This window comes from Pungitius pungitius, chromosome 19 (genome assembly GCF_949316345.1).
Source record: "Pungitius pungitius chromosome 19, fPunPun2.1, whole genome shotgun sequence".
In the NCBI taxonomy this organism is placed as follows: Eukaryota; Metazoa; Chordata; class Actinopteri; order Perciformes; family Gasterosteidae; genus Pungitius; species Pungitius pungitius.
In genome coordinates this window covers 14452964-14476567 of record NC_084918.1, presented here as the reverse complement: position 1 = coordinate 14476567, position 23604 = coordinate 14452964, and the positions used below count along the sequence as shown (strand labels likewise).

Here is a 23604-nt window from a genome sequence, read left to right as displayed (position 1 = left end):
CATAACGAACAACGCGTGAGTGTTGTATAATGCTTGGTGTGTCTCTAACTCTCATCAGATCTGTGTCTGCCTGGATGGCACTTTCAGCTTTGACCTCTGACCTGCAGTCCTCAACCAGGACAAGACAGTGCCTCCCTAAATGAGCACTATGAAAGAGCTTTTGATTATCAGAGATGAAAGAGTCAATGTATCTGGAGGAGACTTTTACAGCAATAATGTTACTCATACAGGAGTTTATTACTGTGTGGCCACCAATCAACTTGGTAATCAAAATCCATTTCTTCAGTTAAGTGTGTGAATTCAGTTTTTCATTACACCAGCAGTGATACTTTGATCCACCTCCCAGTTCCTCCTCCTTCCTCTCACACAGCGTCTTGGTTCAAAGGGCTGTGACTTCATTGAACTCGTCAGACAGCAGACTGCACTGAAGAAGAAACACTCTCAATGTAAGTTAATGTCACCTTCAATACGTCATTTTAGTAGCACAGCAAAAAGAAGAAAACTGTCTAACTTTATTGAAATATCAAGTTACGACATTTGTTTCAATTATTCACCAACAATCTTACTGATGGCCTGTTGTATAAATGCAGAGAATTTGCAAGATAAATATTTGAGATGAAGGGGAAGTAGAAACTATGAAAGAGGAAATAATTTGACTATCGGGTTAAATTGTTTATTTTAAGTTTAAATTAAGGCTGTCAAATGATTAACAATTTGAATCAAATTAATCAGAATTTTCAGTGGATTAATCAGGATTAATCACTATTTGCAATTACACCTGAATCCCAACCATTTTTTCTTTCTGAAATGCATGCAAAAGATAAATAACAGGACAGATACATAATTATCATTATTATTATCATTATTTTTACATACATACATTCGTTGATATTTGACTTGGTTTAATTAATTCCAGAAAATAATCAAAGCAATGTTATTTGATAAGTTACAGAGTGATTTACCTGCATGGCTCTAGAAGGGTCTCCAGCCTCTGCAGTTTATCCCACTCTGCTGCGGTCGGCAAAGCGAGTTTGTGCTCCTGATGGTCCAGGGCTGCGATGACGGCCTCTTTATTTCTGCTCACGCGCTTGACCATTTCAAGCGTGGACTTCTAACGTGTTGGAACATCCTGGATCAGTGGCTCTTGCTTCTTTCCCAGGCTGTCTTGTTGTGCTTGAAGCTCCGCAGCATTTGCTGGGCTGTGCTTAAAATGACTGACAACTTTGCGAGCGTTGGCCAAAGCATTTACAAAGCCGCTGTCAGCAAGACTCACTGCGACACTTCTCTGCACCATGTGAGCGACAGTTAATGTGTTCATAGCGTTTCAAGTCTAATTGCGGCAACCATGTTGCGCGCACTGTCAGTCCCAATGGTTGTCGGCTCTACGAATAGACGTTGAAACAACTTTCACTTTTAAACCAATTATCAACGTCTTTTCAACGGCAAAATTGCTCGCTGGAAAAGTACAAGTTACACACGGTCAGCTGTTGACAGTTGTCAATCATGTCAACAGCCCTTAACAAGGACAACACAATTTGATTAGTGTTATATTGATATTAATAAATACAAATTAAACACTTTTCCAATACGAAACAGAATACAAAAATAAATTATATTTTTTGAAAATTAACTATGAAATTATAAGTGGAGCAACAACATGAACCAGTTTTGTGTTTGTAAACCATTTTTCTGAATCATTGGCACTTCATTTTCAGATTCTGTAACAAGATCTGGCTCTGAGTCACTTGAATCCGGATCGTATACCTGAAATCAGCTCCGTCTCCCTCATCGTCACTCAATGATTCAGAATGCGCAGAACACCCCTCAGTTGCAGGTGCCTCTAGTCAACATGTTAATTCAATTCAATTCATTTTATTTTGTTCAACCCAAAATGAAAAATAAGCCTGAAGGAGCTTTACAGTCTAAACATGCAGCATCCTGTCCCAAAACCATCACATCGGCACAGATAAAACTCCCTTCAACTGGACAAAACCTAAGGGTGAACAGCGGAGGAGTAGGTGTGTACAGAGAGAACAACTTAAAGATGTACAGCACGTTTAATTCCTACGACAGAAATTATTCAAATATTCAGAGTAGTACGCCAGGTGTAAGGCGGGACAAACTCCATCAGATGTAACCTCCACCCACAGGAACCTGTGAGGAGGGAAGAACAAAGACTTTGGGGAAAAGGCAAAGTGTGTAATTTGGGTTTATGACAGTAATAAAATAGTTTAATAATTATAACATCAGCAGGTTTTTGAGAACCCTTATTTATAGATAGATGTTTACTTATGACATAAACAATTTATGGCATTTCTGGAGTAACATTTCCAGGTATATTACACAGTACCATACTTTACAATGTTGCTTTAAGCATGCAGTAACTTACGATGTGTTGGCTAGCTTGTTTACAGGCCACAACTTGTTGAATTCAGCTGCGAACTGTGTTTAGGCCGCATTGCTTTAAAATAGGCCTGTCAAAAATAGCCCGTTAACGGCGTTAATTAGCTGATGGTTGTTAATTACGTCAATTTTTTCGACGCATTTCACGCATGCGCAGTGTGACAAATTATTCAGGTCAGTAAAGTGCCTCTTCCTCTAGGGAATGCACTTCATCCTATACAACACATTACTGCCACCTGCAGGCATATGTCAGGCCGTCAGGTTCAGCAAGTCGTTTGCGCCAGAGTGGGATAAACTGCAGAGGCTCGAGACCCTTCTAGAGCCATGCAGGGAAATCAGTCTGTAACTTATCAAATAACATTGCTTTGATTATTTTCTGAAATGAATTAAAAAATCAAATATCAATAACATGTATTTATGTAAAAAAATAATAATGATAATTATGTATCTGTGTCCTGTTATTTATCTTTAGTATGCATTTCAGAAAGAAAAAATGGTTAGGATTCAGGTGTGATTAATCATGATTAATCCACTGAAAATTCTGATTAATTTGATTAAAATTTTTAATCATTTGACAGCCCTACTTTAAAAACGTGTATTTTCTACATGAAATTGGAACGGCAATAATATAATTTGTGTACAGCAACAACCTAACGCATTAACAACACTAAACACACGGAAAACACTCTGATGTTTACTTTTGGTCCAGTTCTTGTTGAACGCTAGCATGCTCCAAGCTAGCATGCTCCAAGCTAGCATGCTAACTAGCAAACTATCTGCGCTGACGCTAACTACGCTAACTGAACGCTAACTAGCTTACCAAAATAACAGTCCTTCCCGTATCGAGTGGGCAGCAGTAAAATAACTGGTTATAGTTCCAGGTGTTCTTCATTCAAACACGCACGTACTTACAGAGTATTGGGGCCGGTAGCCGTGGTTGTATCAGCCCGTTCACGTCGCTCTGCTCCCGGACACACTTCACCTCGCGCTGCACCCGGTGGAAGCTCTGCAAGAACTTGCGCATGCGCGTTACAGATGTGATCAGAGTTAGGTTTTTTCAACTAATGTTTGAAACGGCCCGCATTATTTTGTCCTTAAAGCATATTGTCACCCCCCACCTGCTCTCCCGAGCCGGGGTGGAGACGTAACAGACACACACTCTGTATTTCCATCTTCATGACGTTTTAAGAACAATCTTAAATGCGTTGAAATCACGTCTTTGCGTAGACCAAATTTCGCCGACCACTTCATTCATTATTATCATAATCTTAATGATATTATCGTCTCTCTTTCAACCTTACGTTACAACATGACACATAATCAATAAATTTACCCGTTTCTAGCACGTTGATGTTTCACGCACTTTTTTGCCGGTAGAAAAGACGTTCAGACCTCATTTCAACCCGATTTCAACCATATTTCAGCGTTGAAATAACGTCTTGTGCTCACTGGGATATAGTCAGCGCAAAAGACTTCCGTTCCCACGTGTCACTGATGAAATGTGCAGTTACTCCGAGGTAAATTGTTGTTACTCACTGATGTCCAATGGTCTCCTGTCAGGGCGATATGATTTACTTAAGCCAAGACCGCTTTCCTTTTTACTTTTTCGTTTTCTTAGAGCTTGTGGATTTTCGTCATAACTGTGGCTGTTGACGGTGGCTTATAGCAGGGGTTCTCAACTGGTCTGGCTCCGGAACCCACCATCACCCCTTAATGACATGCCGCGACCCAAATCGAGAGGGGGGGGTGCTTTCGCGTTCTAATTGCCGCGCTGACTGAAAACATGGACAAACAAAGAGCTGCACTTGATCTAATTGTCCCTCTGTTATGGATGTGGCTTCTTTGGTAAGAGGGAGACATTCATAGTTTGATTCTCATCCAACACTCAGAGTCGTACTCATTCCCAGACTTGTGAGCTGTGGTCTCTTCACACACAGGAGCTTGTGGTTGTACACAGCATGTTGAACGCTTCCTAGAACACTGATGTTGTGTTTGTGAATCAGGTGGTGAGTGTCATGGCAGACCAGTCTGTTAGGATGGTGACAGCCATCGTGTTGCAGAGTGTCTTCTTCCTCTCAGGTCAGCTTTATATTTCACTTCAATCATTTACTGCTTGGAAAATATCATTTCAACCTAAATTCATGTGAATGTTACAATGTGTGTTTTCCTCCTGAGCTCTTTCATCACGGAGACAAAACTGACGTAGTTATTTGGAGACAGAGACGGGTTTGGTCCCACTGGGCTCGGCCTTGTGGGGGATAGTTGTAAAACCAAAAAGATGAATCAACACAAACTGTTACTCAATCAACGCTAAACATTACTGCTGAAGTAGATTTCTCTTTGTGTTCATGTTATTGTTGTGTTTTTACACATTTTAATCACCACTGTTAATCATTGGTTTGTTTCACAGGTGATTCTGTGTCTTGTTATGACTCTTCAGTTCTATTCTTTACTGCACCAAAAGAGATGGAAGCACTGACTGGATCTTGTTTGCAAATTCCATGTAACTTCAGAGTTAAATCAGGATGGAGATTCAACAGCGCAACAACAACCTTTGGAGTGTGGATTAAAAATAGTCCTTACGTTGGCAGATTTGACAGTGAGGTGATTTTCATTAGTAGTGGGACAGTTTCCACATATCCGATGAGTTTTACAGGAGACCTGAGACAGAAAAACTGCACCACTTTGTTTTCTAGTTTAAAGACAACATACACAGGCAGATACTACTTAAGGGTTGAGAACCAACCATTTCTAGCAACAGCTGTTTGTGATTCTCTTCAAATAACAGTTAAAGGTGAGAAAGTTTTGTTTTTCATGAAACATTCTGAGATGTTTTTACTTTGCTTCTACTCGTTTCTATTTTATTCTAACTTTTAATTGTGAATATACATTTTAACAGACACCAACCAGAGATTGAAATGTTTACACTTCCTAGATATGAGTTTACCACTATTACTAATCCCATGAGAAAGATTTTTCTACTATAGAGAAGTTAAATCTAAAGGGGTCATGAGCTGGTAATTTATTAAATGAAGCCATGTGACAAGTTCAGAGGGGAAAATTTGATGAATGTGCTTTTATTCAGAAACCTTTGAAAATAACTAGATGCCCCAAAACAAACACATTATTTCATGAACAAAGATTCCTAATCCAACATCTGATAGTGAAGTAAAAAAAGTGTAACTATAGAAGTGTAATTTTATCACAGACTTTAGACTCAAGTCATGTTGCTCTTTTTTCAGTGTACAATCTGTATTTGACTTGAAACCACAGATTCTCCTCCAAAGCCCAGCATTGAGATCCCAGGTGATCTGAAGGAGAAGGAGTCTGTCTCTATAAGCTGCTCAGCTTCCACTCCCTGTCCACACTCTCCTCCTCAACTCACCTGGAACCTCCAACCAGACTCTCACAACATGACGGAGGAAAACACAGATGGAACCTTCACAACTAAAATCCAGAAGAGCATCACTCTGTCACATGAACATGATGGATTCATCATCACCTGTTCTGCCAGATATCCTGTGAATGAAGGAAAAGGTGTGAAGACGTCAGAGGAGACAAAGACTCTCAGTGTTTCATGTGAGTGTTTGTTCTTTGATCCTGTCAGCATACCATGATTCATGTGTTCACACAATGTCAGCTGCATCAAGTTTAATGTCACATTTTCCTCAGATGCTCCCAAGAACACCTCAGTGTCCATCCGTCCATCAGGTCTGGTGTCAGCAGGTAGCTGGGTGATCCTGACCTGCTCCAGCAGAGCCAAGCCTCCTGTGAGCCGCTTCACCTGGTTCAAGACCTACAGAGATGGACCAATCAAAGTATCTGAAGGAGCCTTTTACAGCTTCATAGTCACTGATGGAGGAGTTTATTACTGTGTGGCCACCAATCAGCTTGGTAATCAAACATCCTCAGAGATCCATCTGAGTATTACAGGTAACTAATAAAGGAACTTCAGCAATAAATATTGTTACATTCCCACAGTGTCTTCATTGAGTCACTTCTGTTGTTTTTTTCCTCTTGTCTTGTAAAGTTCTTTATCTACTATTGGGTTCAGTTCTTGGAGGAATCATTGGGATCATCGTGCTCATCGGCCTGGTTGTCTTTGTTTGGTCAGTAGCAGAATTAAAGAATTAAAGAATGTGTCTCCAATGAAATGTGGTCTTTTTTTGGTCCTCTGTGTATTTGACCCAACGTTTTGTCTTGCAGGCGTTTGAAGTCACCACATCCAACTGCACGTCAGAGTCAGGTGAGAACACACCAGACAACTTGTGTGGTTTTGTAATTATTTGGAAGCATACAGCTTTCACAATCACTTCCTGTTTGCTTCATTTATTCTTTTATGCAGAATCAGACTGTTGGAGAGACAGTGACAACAGAAGAAGAAGGCGTCCACTATGGAGAGATTAACTTCTCGAGGCTCGGACCTGGACCGTCCTCTGTCTCTGAGCAGGACAGTGGACAGCAGCAGGACACGCTGTATGCGCAGGTCAAAGTGTCCCAGGCAGCAGACAACGTCACACGGTGGGCTGACGTCCCAGAGGATCTCTACGCTCAAGTGAAGAAAAAATGAGCCTTTTCTTGACGTCACATTTGGGTTTCATTCTTAACATGCTTTTTAAAAATATTTTCATAAAAGCTTCATTTGTCAGTTTGTGTAGAAAAGGAATCACGAGAATGTAATCTTCACTGCTCACAATTAATTAAAGGTAAACTTCACATCTTGCAGCTCGGTTTTAGCCATTCATTATACTTTTGACACCCTGAGGTTTATGTTTATCAGATCAGTACAAATAAAAGTCCCATGACGGTGCTGTCCATGTATCATATACATATATTCATCATGTTTTATTAAACGGTTTTTAAATTGTTTTGTGTTTCTGGAATTAAGTTTTTTCTTTGTATTTTTAGAAGGCTTCTTCAAATCTCATTCATTAAGCTTTGATAACTTTACATCTTTTGCATGAACCACATTTTATTGTACTATTTTTCTTCTTCAAAAGACATTGATTTTCTGCATTTCATCAGATATTTAATTTCAAGGTGATAAAAACACATAAACAACTTAATCTCAGTTGCATTCATTTAAAACTTATGTCACAAACATTACAGAAGTGGAAGCATGAATTATGCATAACAATTCCCACTTGATAACTGTACTTACAGCGGGGCCGCTGAGATTATATGTATGAGCTTCAGGTGTGTCTTCCTACCTCTTTGTGGGGGTAAACTGTGGCATCAGGCAGTGTGGCTGTCAGGTCGAGTTTGGTCTGGCTGTTGCAGGGTCCAGTGAGGCTGAACTGGTCAGGTTGTGGCGGTTTTAGACTTTTAGGTAAGTTTCTGGCAATGTTGGTTATAGTTAGGCATGGATAGCTGGTTGGTGATAGCTGATGCGCCTTCTGTTTGCGATAGCCAGCCAGTTGTCTGGTAAAAGGTTGCGGCCGAGGGAGCGTAGCTGCCGCATTGTGTGTGTGTGTGTGTGTGTGTGGCTTCCCATGTGCTGCACGGAGCGTGTGTGGTGTCCCTCCATTCCACGTCATCGACTGAGGTTGGAGGTGGGAGAGTGTGGCCTTCAAGCCGGTGCATAGCTCCCTATGCGTAGCATTCAATTCCTATGGTAAGCTGTCTCATCTGTACAGCTGTTTTATAGATGTCTCTGCTCCCTCTGATTTGCAGTTAAATCGTGAGATCGTGTGTGTCTTGGCCCGATATTGCGCTCCTAATGGTTGCTTTTTGTTTTGATGAACACGAGCTGCTGGTGCTACTGGCAAGAGTGACTGGCTGATCCCGGTGGTGGGGGTTCCATTCCTTTTTCTGTAGTGCACCTTGCTGTCAATAGTTGGTGTGTGGTTTTTCTTTTTTAGGGCCTGAGCCGACTGAAAGTCGGGCGAAGCCCTATTGAGTTTCGAAGAATTCTTCTTATTATTATTAGGGCCTGAGCCGACTGAAAGTCGGGCGAAACTTCCTGGTGTTAAACTCGGAAAAAACTGAAGTTATCATGACATGCCCAGAGCGCCTTCGAAGTCAGCTGTCACGTGATACAGTCTCTATGGATGGAATTGCTCTGGTATCCAACAGTTTTTTACATTGTTGATTCTGTACACATGACATCCATTGCGGTCTGTCCATCCCGGGAGAGGGATCCCTCCTCTGACGTTCTCCCTAAGGTTTCTTCCCTTTTTTCCCCATTGAAGGGTTTTTTCGGGGAGTTTTTCCTGTGCAGATGTGAGGGTCTCGGGACAGAGGATGTTGCATGTGTACAGACTGTAAAGCCCTCTGAGGCAATTTTTGTAATTTGCGATTTTGGGCTATACAAAATAAAATGAATTGAATTGAATAGGGTTAGGGGGGTTAGGGTTAACCCTAACCCTAGGGGGAATTAATTTGTTTATGTCTCGAGCTTTGTAAAAGTGTTTCATTCTTTGTAATGTTGCTTTGCATTTCAGGGCCACCGTAGAGGACTCCATCTGCAAAGAAGAAGCAGAAGATTGAGCGACGCAGGGAAAATTTAAAGAGGGGAAGTAGACAACCCAAGACACCTCTATTCTTTTGGGGAAGTAACTATTCGACATGAGCAACACCAACTAAATAAAGAGTATTAACGTTAACGTAGAGCTACAGGTGACGTAGGAGGAAGCTGCAACACGATGAGAGGTTGTGTTCAATTATTAGTTCAGCTGAACAACTGTTCATACAAGAACAATGTTTTGTTATCCTTATACTATTAATATAATCTGCTGGACAATGCATTTTTTGTGACCATGTTCACACCCACACACACACACACACACACACACACTCTTACACAGCAAACAGTTCATGTCCTAACAGTTGTTTCTGAAATGACAAAACAAGACAATTATTGAAATAAATATGAATCCACATGATTAGTGTTTACTAGTTAATAATGCATTAATAATCATCCTCAGGAGGACATTTTATTCAGTACAAAATAAAACATTTCTGGTTTCTGTAGATATTTATATTCACATTAAAAGTAAGCTTCTTGTTTTGGTTTTCATTCTAATTAATAATGCTGATTTAACGTTTAAAGTTACACAAAACTAGCAAACAAGATCCCGTTACTGCTTCTATCTCTTTTTATGCAGTAATAAATATAACTGAATCCATAAAACAAGCAACAGAAGCACATGTGAAACAAACCAATAATTAACATTATATGGAATAATTCTGTATGAAAAATAGACACTCAGGAACAGTCCCTGTTTTCACAGACTGGACCTTCATGACACTCAACATCTGCATTTACAGACACAACAGTGTACCGAGTAGTGTTATGTGTCATAATGCAGATTTTGTTAAAACTCTCCTCAAGATGAATTATTGACAATTATTGAAATAAATATGAATCTACATGAGTGGTGTTTACCAGTTAATAATGCATTAACAATCATCCTCAGGAGGACATTTTATTCAGTACAGGATGAAAAGTATCTGCCTCTTGTTGATGCAGTTAGTTGTTTTTCATGTTTTCACAAGTTAGTGTTGCGACTCTGTCGCTCTAACAGATGAATAAGGAGAAGTGGGGAGTATCTCACACTCAGTAAATTCTGAGAACTTTCTAGAACAGGAAAGTTGTTTAGTCATCTCTGCAGAGTTCTCACCTATGAAATAACAGTGCAATAAAATACATTTATTAGGAAACGAGGGATGAACAAGGGATGAGACAATGTAGGATTGTATAGGATATTGCATTAAAGAAAGAAAAAATATATATAATTTACAAAGGCACAATATATAATTTAGTATTTTAAGAACATATTTATATGATTATCTGGATAACTATCTCGCTTGTAGAGAACATGGTTTCATATTTGGGATAATCTTAAAGAACATTTCAAAACATAATTGTAGGTTCTGAAATGACAAGACAATAATTTAAGTTTCTCAATTGCTTAAGCACAATTGATGTTCTTTTTTAAGACACACAATTAGCACACCCACAAACTCAATTCACAAAACATCTTCGTTTCCCTCTCAGGGAATTCGAGCTGCGTAAAGAATGAAGCATGAAGCATTTGTGAAATCTAACCAATGGCGAGCTGGTACGCCATAGGCGGGGACGCCGGACCAGGGCGCTATAAGGGACTTGAAGGGCAGGACCATTCATCTCTGTGCCTTCATCTAGTGCGTGTGAAGTTTTTCCACTTAGAAATGGCTGAGCGGTTTGTCCAATGTGTTCCCCCTTGCACCCGGTTTATTACGGGCAGCGACTCACACGACCTGTGTGTTGTCTGCTTAGGCTCGATGAGGCGTGTTCCCCACGGCTCCGGTCCAGCTCGTGCCGAGGCAGAGCGCCGGATGTCTTCTTGGGGATGACAAATGGATCTCGCGGAGGATTCTGGGACGGATGAGGCCTTTTCCCGGCCCTTCACCGCGGGATCCAGGCGCTTGTTTCCGGCGTCGGAGGCACGCTCCGCGGCTTCCTCCACCCCGGACGAGACGCCGCTCTCACGTTCTTCCGGTTCCGAGGAGCTGGACGTGGTAAGCGTAGAGGCAGCGGAGGCTTACATCCGAGGCGACTCATTCCCCCGCTGCCGCAAAAGAACTGCTGTTTTCCTCACCGAGCCGCTGACAGATTTCATATCAGCTGGCCGGCGGGTAAGCAGCAGCCGTCTGCAGGAGCGGTTCTTACCTTCCCGCAGAGCTGGGTTGCCATTGGGGCCGTGGCGGATAAACTCCACGCGGAGAGGTGGCAGGTGGAGGCGCTCGATTTCTTCCTGCGAACACCCCCTTGTCGAGGCTGAGCAGCAGCACGGCACACTCGGACGAGGTTCTCTCGCGGCCGGACTGGTCTGAGGACGGCTGCCGCGGAGAGGACTTTGTCCAATAGGCCCTGACACCGGAAGGGTTAGGGCCCGAGAGTAACCCCCACCAGAAGTGGTAGGGTGCCACACTTTTTGGTGCTCCCTTCCCCCCAGTACTCTCCGGGAGTCGGCCCGTTGTCCCCGCCGCCGCTTCGGGGCACGACCGGGTCCAGCGAGCGTGAGCCCGAGGGCTGTTCGCCCCCTCTGAGAAGGGTTCCGGCTCTACTACATCAGCGCTTCCCTGCCAGTACGCTGTTACAGGGCGCGGTGTCTGTAGACCCGAGACTTCCAGAGACCAGCCCCGAGGGGCCGGAGCCCCTGAGAAACCTTTTGGATGAGTGGCGAGCCCTCCCCAACGTATCTCAATGAGTCTTGCACACAATCGATGTCGGCTACGCCATCCAGTTTAGGTGGCGGGCGCCTCGATTTCGGGGCGTACTACCCACCGTTGTAGACCCCCAGCAGGCTCTGGTGTTGGAGCAAGAAGTACAGACCCTGCTGCGGAAGGGAGCCGTGGAACGAGTTCTCCCCCCAGACAGAGAGTCAGGCTATTACAGCCGGTACTTCCTCGTTCCAAAGAAGGATGGGGGTTTGCGTCCGATTCTTGATCTCCGCCGTTTGAACCGCGCTGTTGCGAAGTTAAGCTTCAAGATGCTCACTCTCAAACAGATCGTGGCACAAATCAGGTCCGAGGACTGGTTGTCACGGTAGATCTCCAGGACGCTTACTTTCATAGTCCCATCCTCCCTCGACACAGGAAGTTCCGTAGGTTCGCTTTTGTGGATAAAGCTTACAAATACAAGGTCCTTCCTTTCAACCTAGCCCTCTCGCCCCGTACGTTCACGAAATGCGTGGATGCAGCTCTGGCGCCATTGCTTCTCCAGGGCATCCATATTTTGAACTTCTTGGACGACTGGTTGATTTTAGCGCCCTCCGAGCGCCTGGCTGCCCAATACCGTGATGTTGTGCTCGCTCACATCAACCGTCTGGGGCTGAGACTCAACACCAGGAAAAGCGTGCTGTCCCCAGCACGTAGGACCACCTTCCTGGGCGTTATTTGGGATTCGACCACGATACGGGCACACCTGTCTCCCGCTCGAGTAGTTTCGATCCTCTGCAGTTCAGCAGGCTAGGCTAGGCCAGCCACTCACTGTGAAACAGTTTCAGAGACTGCTAGGTCTCCTGGCAGCGGCATCCAATGTGATCTCTTGCGGCCTGCTACACTTGAGACCGTTGCAGTAGTGGCTCAAGACCAAGGGGTTCTCCCCGAGGGGAAACCAGCACCGTCTGATCAAAGTCACTCGGCGCTGTTTAAGGGCCCTGGTCATATGGAGGCACCCTGGGTTTCTAGCCCAAGGGCCCGTTTTAGGGGCGATCTGTCGTCGGGTCATCCTCACGACAGATGCGTCCCTCACGGGCTGGGGTGCGATCATGTGTGGTCACTCAGCCTCGGGGGTGTGGCAGCATCATATCCAGTCCTGGCACATAAACCAGCTGGAGATGCTGGTGGTGTTTCAGGCTCTGAAACACTTCCGTCCAGCCCTGACGGACCAGCATGCGCTTGTCCGGACGGACAACTCATTGTCCTCTGTGGTTCTCCCTCACGCACCCCGCCCCACTCGGATTGGATGCTTTGGTACAGGCATGGCCAAGAAGCATGCGCCTGTACGCTTACCCCCCGGTTGTCTTCTCCCAGGGGTTCTGGATAGGGTCCGTCAGGACGGCGTCAGCCTACTATTAGTAGCCCCGTTCTGGCCGGCCCGAGTTTGCGGACCTAATGTTGCTCCTCAAGGCCCCCGGTGGAGATCCCCATCAGGTCAGACCTGCTGTCTCAGGCGTCAGGGTCCATAGTTCACCCCCGCCCTGAGTTTTGGAAGCTATGGGCGTGGCCCTTGAGGGGGCTCGCCCTTTAAGGTCCGGTCTCTCGACTGAGGTCGTAGGAATTCCTGCTATGTTTCCCACAGGTATTCCCGTCTGCCTCTGGGCATCTCTCTTCCTTTGTGGCACCCTGTCCGCTCCGTTCCTGACGTCGGTGCTGCAGGTGGGGAGGCCAAGGGGAACCTCAGGCTGTTTTAAACGTTTTTTTAACCAAAAAATGCTTGCTGGTTTATTTCGATGTCTACCAATAGACGTTGTGAGACAACCTGTGGGAGGAATGAGACAATGTAGTATTGTAGAGGATGTTGTATTAGAGACGCAATTAGTAATATCATGTACAGGATCATAACATTAATGTTATTCTATTATTTTGGGTAGTTTGAAGGTACCAGCAGCAGACATATCGGTTTGTGATGTTTTAAAGTCATAAAATGTTCCCTTAAGTAGAAGGTGACCATGCTGTTGTGTTGCAGGTGATCAACAGTATGAACGAGTTGGTGCTCAAGTCTTCGAGAAAGTTGTGGGAATCATAATGCTCGTCAGTATTTTGGTCATCTTTCAGTATTCAATAGTCAATATTCTGTCCTGTGATCAGACAGACTACGTCTATTTTAGGACATGTGAAACCTAAATAACTTATATAACAGGACCCCTTAATGTCATCTCTTTTCCTTCTCACTAAACCAGTGACAGTGAGCTTCTTGAGGAGGTACATTATTTACAACTAAACTCTGCTTAAGTCTCAGGATGAAGGAAACAAATCAAACAGCATAGTCAACAATGTCTGCAGACCCACGTCAGTACGGAGTGCTTAACTCCCGTTTTGGTAATAATAAAATGAAAGCCGGATATGAGCAGTAAGTATGTGACTGCTTGCTTTTCTGAGAAGTTCAGATCACGTGACATCTAACAGTTCATTTGCAAAATTGAATATGGAGTTTGTTATCTTGCTCAAACACATTTCTGAAAGTTCCTCAATTGTAGCACTTCTCTTTGATCTGAAGGCCTCTGTTTTATAAAGTGCATTAAAAACTGGCCCAATTAGGTGTTTTTTTATTTGTTTTTGCGGGACAGAAGTCAAGGTTCATATATTGAGTAGGGATGTGTGTCTCGAAATGATCTTAAAAGAAACACAACAAATACACAGCATGTTAATATGTGGATATAAATAGTGAATTTTCTTCAAAAGAACCCAAAGTTTTATCCAAATCTGCATTATGAATACTACTAAATGCACTATTGTCTGTAAATCCAGATGTTGAGTGTCATGGAGGTCCAATCTGTGAGAATGGAGACAGCCAGCCTGTTCCTGAGTGTCTACTCAGTTTCAGGTGAGCTGCTGGTTCAGTCCCTTTTATTTGTAGACGTCACTTTGATCATTTACAGTGTGAACTGTGAGACGAAAGCAGGAAGATTTACTTGTTCCATCTGGTCATGTCCTGACTGCAGGTGGTGATACTTATTGATAAAAGGCTGCTGCTAACTTTCTAGTGTTATCAAGTGTGTTGTATATAAAGTAGTGTGGTTCATCAACGCTCTCCTTATACTGAATTATTATATATAGTGTTAGTCATTGGTTTGTTTCACGGGTGCTTTTGCTGCTTGTGATGCAGATCTATTTATTACTGCACTAAAAGAGATGGAAGCACTGACTGGATCTCACCTGGAACCTCCAACCAGACTCTCACAACATGATGGAGGAAAACACAGATCGAACCTTCACAACTAAAATGTGTCAGTTGCAAGTTTTAATGTCACATTTTCCTCAGATGCTCCCAAGGACACCTCAGTGTCCATCAGTCCATCAGGTCGGGGGTCAGCAGGTAGCTGGGTGAACCTGACCTGCTCCAGCAGAATTATTGGATGGTGAATTAATGCACCTTGTGGAATTTTTTCATTTTGTAGTGGTTTTAGTACAATCCAATTATAATGAATTAGTTATATTCTTTAGCCATTTGCTGGAACAGCAGCAGTGATACTTCGATCCACCTCCCAGCTCCTCCTTCCTCTCAGAGAGTCTTGGTTCAAAGACGTGTGACTTCTGCATTGAACTCGTCAGACAGCAGACTGCACTGAAGAAGAAACACTCAATGTAAGTTGATGTCACCTTCAATACATAGTTTTAGTAGCACATTGCAAAAGGTAGAAAACTGTCTTTTTATTGAAATGTCATCAAGTTACAAAAGATTTCATTTTAATTATTGACCAAATCTTTATTGATTTTCTGTTCAATCAATGCAGAGAGAATTTGTATGCATTTTAATAGATATTTGAGATGAAGAGGAAGTAGAAACTATGAAAGAGGAAATGTTTTGACTATTGGGGTAATCCATGTTCTCCCCCCGGTACAAAAGAACCTCTTTTTATGGAGACCTAGACTCCCCAAACTAGGTGGCTGTTGGCAACTTTTAATTCCTGTTTACATAAATTTATATTGGATTTTAAATGCCAGTCACAGGGCGTTTTTATTTTACAGATATTCTCTTATTGTAACAAGGAAATCCTTCTCGTGTTCTTTGGTAATGTCATTTAATTGGTGTGGAGGGATTTTTGATCTATAAATGACTTTTTTTTCTACACATGGATTGCTGATTTCTTCATGTTGCATTCTTTATATTTATGTCATAGATGGATCTGCTTTTAAATCCTTACAGCTAAATCAAAGATAAAGTAGTCATTTCTTTCTGCATATGAAGGTTTTTATTTGTGTTGTAATGACACAAATACAACTTGTGTCTTGGCCGCAAGAAAGTAAGCTTTAACAAAATGATTTTGCAAGTTACAAACTATCATGGCACAAGCTACGAAAACACACGTCATGTTTATGTAGTGTCATAATGCAGCAAATCTATTTTTGGGTGTATTTACTCTTTCACTTTAAATTCCCCCCTATACGGTGGTTGGTCCTCTTGTGTGACGTGTTAAATGTAAGCCATAAAACAGTTTTCCTTTTTCTTAGCTTCCTTTTTAACGGTTTAAAATAACGTTGAAGCACATTGGTCTCCGCTGCAACTTTCTATTTTAGAGAAGTTTTTCTTCCAGTTCTTTTAGAAAAGGTGATGTCCCCAATCAGGAGTAAAAATTTAATCACAATTTAACAATTGATGTGTTTAAGTATTTTAGTATTAAACATTTAATTAAAGCTAAAAGATAATTTTGCCACCCAGATGTGTATGTGGCAAGTGAAACTCTTTTGGTGTGGAGCGCCTTTTTGGCCCGCTCAACACTGATGACTCCGGCAACGCCACCCGGGGAACTTCACCCCGAGAATAGGATTTTACGATAGTTAAATCACCAAAATACAGAAAGCACACAGGTTCGATTCATGCATGAAGGCAGAGACGTAGTTCTGTTACGATGATTTTATTTAATACAATTACTAAAACATCAAATATAAAATACCATTTAAAATACCAGACCTACGCAATATGAAAAGTAAGTGCTGAGGCCTTACCGGTGGAGGGACAGGGCCAATGGGGTGTGGGGTCTCAGGGAAGGATCACCCCAATCACACAAACACACACTGCGGCGAGCAAAACTCAAATTAAACCAAACGGGGCGGAGACGTGAGTCTTGGGGCCGGGGCGGGCGGAGACGGGAGTCTTGGGGCCGGGGCGGGCGGAGACGGGAGTCTTGGGGCCGGGGCGGGCGGAGACGGGAGTCTTGGGGCCGGGGCGGGCGGAGACGGGAGTCTTGGGGCCGGGGCGGGCGGAGACGGGAGTCTTGGGGCCGGGGCGGGCGGAGACTGGAGTCTTGGGGCCGGGGCGGGCGGAGACTGGAGTCTTGGGGCCGGGGCGGGCGGAGACTGGAGTCTTGGGGCCGGGGCGGGCGGAGACTGGAGTCTTGGGGCCGGGGCGGGCGGAGACTGGAGTCTTGGGGCCGGGGCGGGCGGAGACTGGAGTCTTGGGGCCGGGGCGGGCGGAGACTGGAGTCTGGGGGCCGGGGCGGGCGGAGACTGGAGTCTGGGGGCCGGGGCGGGCGGAGACTGGAGTCTGGGGGCCGGGGCGGGCGGAGACTGGAGTCTGGGGGCCGGGGCGGGCGGAGACTGGAGTCTGGGGGCCGGGGCGGGCGGAGACTGGAGTCTTGGGGCCGGGGCGGGCGGAGACTGGAGTCTTGGGGCCGGGGCGGGCGGAGACTGGAGTCTTGGGGCCGGGGCGGGCGGAGACTGGAGTCTTGGGGCTGAGTCAGGTGCCGGGACTGGGGGGGCTCGTCGTCTCCTCCCTCCCGTGCTCCTTCTCCTCGGATTGAGGAGATCCTGGAGCTCGAAGCATTCCTCCTGGTAGCTCCTGGGGCCAACGACGTTCGTCTTCCACTGGAAGAAAGGGCTCCTTAAATCAATGTGGTCGGGCCCCAAGTCGCTCCAGGAGTCCGCTGGCAAGCCGGCGTTGGTGTTGCGCCGGGCAGCCTGCTGCACGCTGCGTGAGCCCCCGAGCGCAAGGCGAGTTCCCAAATACTCTTCCCTTGGGTAAAACCCTGCTGAGTCCTTTCTTGGTCGCGTCCTTCTGTCAGAGTCAGGGTGCTGGTGCAGGCGGAAAGAGGCAGAACTCAAGCGCAGGGTCTTCCAAAACAAGTGCTCTTTATTCCAAAAATCAAAGCAGACGGACGCGCACCAACAATGACTGGTAACATTGACAATGACGCGACAAGGGACAAAAGGCACACGGGGCTTAAATACACAAGGGAGGTGCAGGTGATTGGACACAGGTGGAAACACTCAGGCAATCACAGGACAAGGCAGGAAGTGAAGTTAATCCAGGACCACAAGGAACATGAAACTTCAAACTAAAACAGGAAGAGAGACCAAACCGTGACAGTACTACATAACCAAAACCCATGAAAAGCAAGTATGACATGAAATATAATATCTATCAACAGCCAAACACCTTTTACACCAGTTAGATTTACATTTAAATGTCATTAAAATGCATCGTGCGGAGATTCTGATGGTCATTGCTGTTGAGTTCATCATTAAAACACACACTTATTTTTTTCTGGATGAGCTGCTACTTTTTTGGTAAGCTGACAAAGTTTCTTGGAAGAAGGGTGGAGGGAAGAGGAGGACTGGTGGGTTCTAGGAGGTTGGAGAAGATTGAAAAGAGTTTTTTAGGGTTAGAAAATGAAGACTCGACTCTGGATTGGTAGAAAGAACTTTTGGCAGCAGAGATAGAGGCAAAAAAAAAGGAGAGAAGAGACTGAAACGCATGCAGGTCATCAGTTTGTTTTTATTCACGCCATTTCCTTTCTGATGCTCGCAGAGTGGCGCTCACGGCAGACACGGAGCTGGAGGGAATTTGCTCTCAGCCCGCCGTGTTGTAAAAGGACAGAGAGTCGAGAGGATGACAGAGAGTTCAGGAGAGTCTCTGCGATAGCGTTGGGATGTAAGAGTGAGAGTCAGTTGAGGGGAGAGCCGATAGAACAGAGGCCAGAGAGGAGGGAGAGAGTGAGCGAATGTTGCGGCGAACAGGTCCTCATTCAACAGGTCTGTGTATGAGTCCTCATTCCCAGACTTGTGAGCTGTGGTCTCTTCACACACAGGAGCTTGTGGTTGTACACAGCATGTTGAACGCTTCCTAGAACACTGATGTTGTGTTTGTGAATCAGGTGGTGAGTGTCATGGCAGACCAGTCTGTTAGGATGGTGACAGCCATCGTGTTGCAGAGTGTCTTCTTCCTCTCAGGTGAGCTTTATGTTCACTCACTTGTATTTCACTTCAATCATTTACTGTTTGGAAAATATCATTTCAACCTAAATTCATGTGAATGTTACAATGTGTGTTTTCCTCCTGAGCTCTTTCATCACAGAGACAAAACTGACGTAGTTATTTGGAGACAGAGACGGGTTTGGTCCCACTGGGCTCGGCCTTGTGGGGGATAGTTGTAAAACCAAAAAGATGAATCAACACAAACTGTTCAGGGAAAAAAAGAACACACAACGCTAAACATTACTGCTGAAGTAGATTTCTCTTTGTGTTCATGTTATTGTTGTGTTTTTACACATTTTAAACACTACTGTTAATCAATTTGTTTCACAGGTGCTTTTGCTGCTTGTGAATGGGGTTCAGATCTATTGATGACTGCACCAAAAGAGATGAAAGCACTGACTGGATCTTGTTTGCAAATTCCATGTAACTTCAGAGTTAAATCAGGATCAGAATTCAAAAGCACAACAACAATCTTTGGAGTGTGGATTAAAAATGGCCCTAAAATTGGCCAAAAAAAAAGTGAGGTGGTGTTCAACAGTAGTGGGACAGTTTCCACATATCCGATGAGTTTTACAGGAGACCTGAGACAGAAAAACTGCACCACTTTATTTTCTAGTTTATACACAACATACACAGGCAAATACTACTTAAGGGTTGAGAACCGACCATTTCTAGCAACAGCTGTTTGTGATTCTCTTCAAATAACAGTTAAAGGTAAGAGACACTTGTTTTTCATGAAAAATATGATGTTATTATTTCGAATATGAAAACGAAACAAGTAGAAGCTAACTGATGATGTAAAAACAAATATTTATAGACACCAACGAGGTAAAGAAATGTTCACTCGAATGGATTTCCTTGTTTCTTTCCATTAATAATCCGATGAGAATGTCCACGTCAATCTGTATTTGACTTGAAACCACAGATTCTCCTCCAAAGCCCAGCATTGAGATCCCAGGTGATCTGAAGGAGAAGGAGTCTGTCTCTATAAGCTGCTCAGCTTCCACTCCCTGTCCACACTCCCCTTCTCAACTCACCTGGAACCTCCAACCAGACTCTCACAACATGATGGAGGAAAACACAGATGGAACCTTCACAACTAAAATCCAGAAAAACATCACTCTGTCACATGAACATGATGGATTCATCATCACCTGTTCTGCCAGATATCCTGTGAATGAAGGAAAAGGTGTGAAGACGTCAGAGGAGACAAAGACTCTCAGTGTTTCATGTGAGTGTTTGTTCTTTGATCCTGTCAGCATACCATGATTCATGTGTTCACACAATGTCAGCTGCATCAAGTTTAATGTCACATTTTCCTCAGATGCTCCCAAGGACACCTCAGCGTCCATCAGTCCATCAGGTCTGGTGTCAGCAGGTAGCTGGGTGATCCTGACCTGCTCCAGCAGAGCCAAGCCTCATGTGAACTTCACCTGGTTCAAGACCAGCAGAGATGGACCAATCAAAGTATCTGAAGGAGCCTTTTACAGCTTTATAGTCACTGATGGAGGAGTTTATTACTGTGTGGCCACCAATCAACTTGGTGATCAAACATCCTCAGAGATCCATCTGACTATAGGAGGTAAACCTAGAACTGTATTACATTTGTTTCTCTATGAGGATGAAGCATTTTGTTCAGCCGCGCACCTTCACGGGTTCATTTGGGATTTATTAAAAGGAAATGGCTCCATGACGACACAATGCTTTATACATCTGGATGTAATTCCTCCTTTGAACGTGTGCACATATTTAGAGGGGATCCTTCACACTGCTTTAACAAAGAGACCCCTGATCTTTTCTCATCATCATGATCCAAGTCTTCAAGGCTGTGAAGGTACCAGCAGTGATGGAGGCAGATGGTGTTATTGTGGATGCAGCAATAAGCTGCACATTCAGCTATCGACAGGACCTCTGTTGGTATTTGAAGGTCACTGCAGGAATTATGATTTGAGTGATAACATCTTAAAGGTGGCCATGCCGTTGTGTTGCAGGTGATCTACTGGTTGGTGATCATTTCATAGTCAAGGTCCTGGGAATCATTCTGCTGGTCACTACTTTGGTCATCTTTGAGTGGTGAGAAAACCTTTTCTACGATTGTGTGCAGATACACACCAGTTTGTGTCATTATCAATGTTGTAATGCAATTCATTATCAATTTTCATAATGTTAATAATAAGAATAAGAATTATAGATAATTGTACAAGTATGTAGAAGGTCAAACATAGAAACTCATTCCTAGTCACTCACTGACATTTGAAAGGCTCATAGTGTATTACATCATCATCTCCTAATAGTGCATCAAAATGAGGTGAAAAGTTGCCCTAAGTTTTCTTTAAGAAAAGTGAAGACTAATCAATGATTCTACTTGTAGTGCCCCTTTTTGACCATCAAAAGAAGGCCACCTCTTTGATGCCAATGGATTTCTTCTCCAAATATATATAGAAGACAGATCACTTTGCTTTCATTCACCGTTAAACAACCCATTCACCTTTTTTCACATCCTTACAGGGTGAAAACGGTTTGCTCCTCACAATAAAAAAACACCTGTTCCTGTAATGCTGCTGATTTTATCGACCTTATGGCCTTATTGACAGCGGCATTACGCCCCCAAGTGGTGGGGGGGGTAACAGAACAAAAAAAAAAAAAGGCTCTTACAATACTAATAAACAACAAATAAATTTTTCCTCTGCACCGGAGTCTCAGTCCTGATCGTCACACTAACTAAATCATTCCTTCTTTTTCCTTCCAGCTGGTTGAAATCAAGACGCTCCACCAAACCACAGGAGGTAAGATATCAGAAGAGGAGAGATATTTTATGATCATGCCCTTGTTTGGTTTACAACATTCACACAGGAATAATCCTTCAATGGTGGTGTTTAAAGAGCAGAGTCTCCTCCAAATGAATGCTGATGATGCTCTGTGTCTGCTGGGTGCTGTCTTTGCTAAGCTGTGTGCCATAAAAGCTTCTTCAAGTGCTTCCATTTATTCATCCATGAAAACAAAATATCCAAAATGACAACCTACAAAAACGAAGAGTTTAAGAACTATTAAAACGCGACATAGTTAGAACATATTATTGAGGGCCAGTGTATTAAGCTGTAAACACAACACTGACATTTTATCACTTCATGAAGATGATATGGTGAATATTATTGTATTAGTGTGTGTGTGTGTGAGCGGTTTAACCTGTTCTCCGGGGCCTACTTTAGGTGCTACATTGCTCCCAATTTTTTTCTGTAACACAAAGACAAGCTGCATCTGTTTTCATCTCTATAGAAACTAAAACTCTTTCCACTGCAGGACGAGGTAGAAATCGACTACGTTAACATGGTGGTGGAGTAACATCCGTCATGAGCCAGAAGAGGAAGAGGAAGCTATGAAGCTGTACCATCTTTTCTGTATTCATTAGTCTTAGTGCACTTCTTACAACAATGTGTGTAGCTTTTCTCTTAACACTTAATGGTGTTCCATTCTTTAAAGATGAATGGGGAATAATGTTAACATTTTTCTGTGTGTCTTAGTCATCAATAAAAACATTCTCCGATATTTGATCTTGTGATAATTGAATGTAAAGCGTGTAAATGAATAAAAATGATGTGTTTCATTAAGCAGAAAGTGTTGTGATTCATTCTGTCGTTGAGCAGCTACACACACACCATTTATATGTATCTGTGTGTAACTTATATAATGTGTAGAATAAGTTCACCTGTGTCACAGTTATCATGTCTGGTGAGTTATGTGTAATACATGTAGCTTGATTAAAATTATCAGAAAGGACACTAAGATGCATTTATTTTTAATGTGGGTCCTTTATTTCCCTCGACTGCACTCCTAGAGCACTGCCTTAATTTGTCAGATTCAGAAGGCACTTAGGACAGTTTGACAAAACGATTTCTTTTGACTAAACTACAACTTCTGGGGGGTATTGCACTAAAGTAGAATAAAGTAATCCAGGATAAGCCTCTTGACATAGTGTGACCCCTTCGACAGGGATTAACCGCTTGCACATCCAATCCGGATCACTAGATCTATTCATAAGTAAATTGGAGAAATATAGAGTTGAGAAATGGGTCATTGGTGATTATGTGCAGTGATGGAGGACAGAGATGCTCACGAGTCCCAAAGCTCGAGTCCGAGTCGAGTCTGAAGTCTTTCGAGGACGAGTCCGAAGTCGAGTCTGAAGTCAGCGTGTGTGCGACTCGAGTCGCACTCGAGTCCGAGTCTCAAACTCGAGTCCCCATCTCTGATGGAGGACAACAAGGGAGAGCAATGAGGATGAATACAATAAATAGCAGGAAAGTGCAATGTTCCATGGCTAAAATAACTAATCAGGGGAGTCGTCTCAGGGATCCCAGTAAATGTATCGGAGGACGTAACTGAAATGCTGCAATTGCAGTGGAGAGCAACGAGTAACAAGAGAAAATAAAACTGAGCGAAAATCTGGCAAAATGTGAAGGATGCGACAAACTGAAGGAGGAAACACTGCTAGTAAAAAGAATGACTTTTTTGGTGGAGGAGTGGCAACATTCATACAGAATGAAATGAGTTAATCAACTGTGGTTAAGGCGTAGACAGAAAGAGGTGATATAGATATAATTAACTTTTATAATCCATGTGGGAAGTTATGTAAAGATATATTAGAGGATGCAGGGGGAGCAGTACAAAACAATGTAATATGGTGTGAGGATTCCAACTCACATAATTCATTATGGGGGAGCAAGAGCACAAACGCAAGTGGTGTTGGGGTAGAAGAATTTATAGATGATCACGGTTTGGTGTGTATTAATAATGTGGAAG

At 43.5% G+C, this 23604-nt stretch overlaps 1 protein-coding gene across 1 annotated transcript; it reads left to right on the top strand.

Annotated features, from left to right (window-relative positions):
- Positions 1-404: 404 nt before the first annotated feature.
- On the top strand, positions 405-22404 carry LOC134107472 (B-cell receptor CD22). Its single transcript, XM_062559177.1, has 7 exons — positions 405-446; positions 4407-4482; positions 5677-5982; positions 6076-6336; positions 20799-20880; positions 21557-21593; positions 22108-22404. Exons 2-7 carry the CDS (start codon positions 4419-4421, stop codon positions 22147-22149), a joined length of 792 nt encoding a protein of 263 aa, XP_062415161.1. The 5' UTR covers positions 405-446; positions 4407-4418; the 3' UTR covers positions 22150-22404.
- Positions 22405-23604: the final 1200 nt, after the last annotated feature.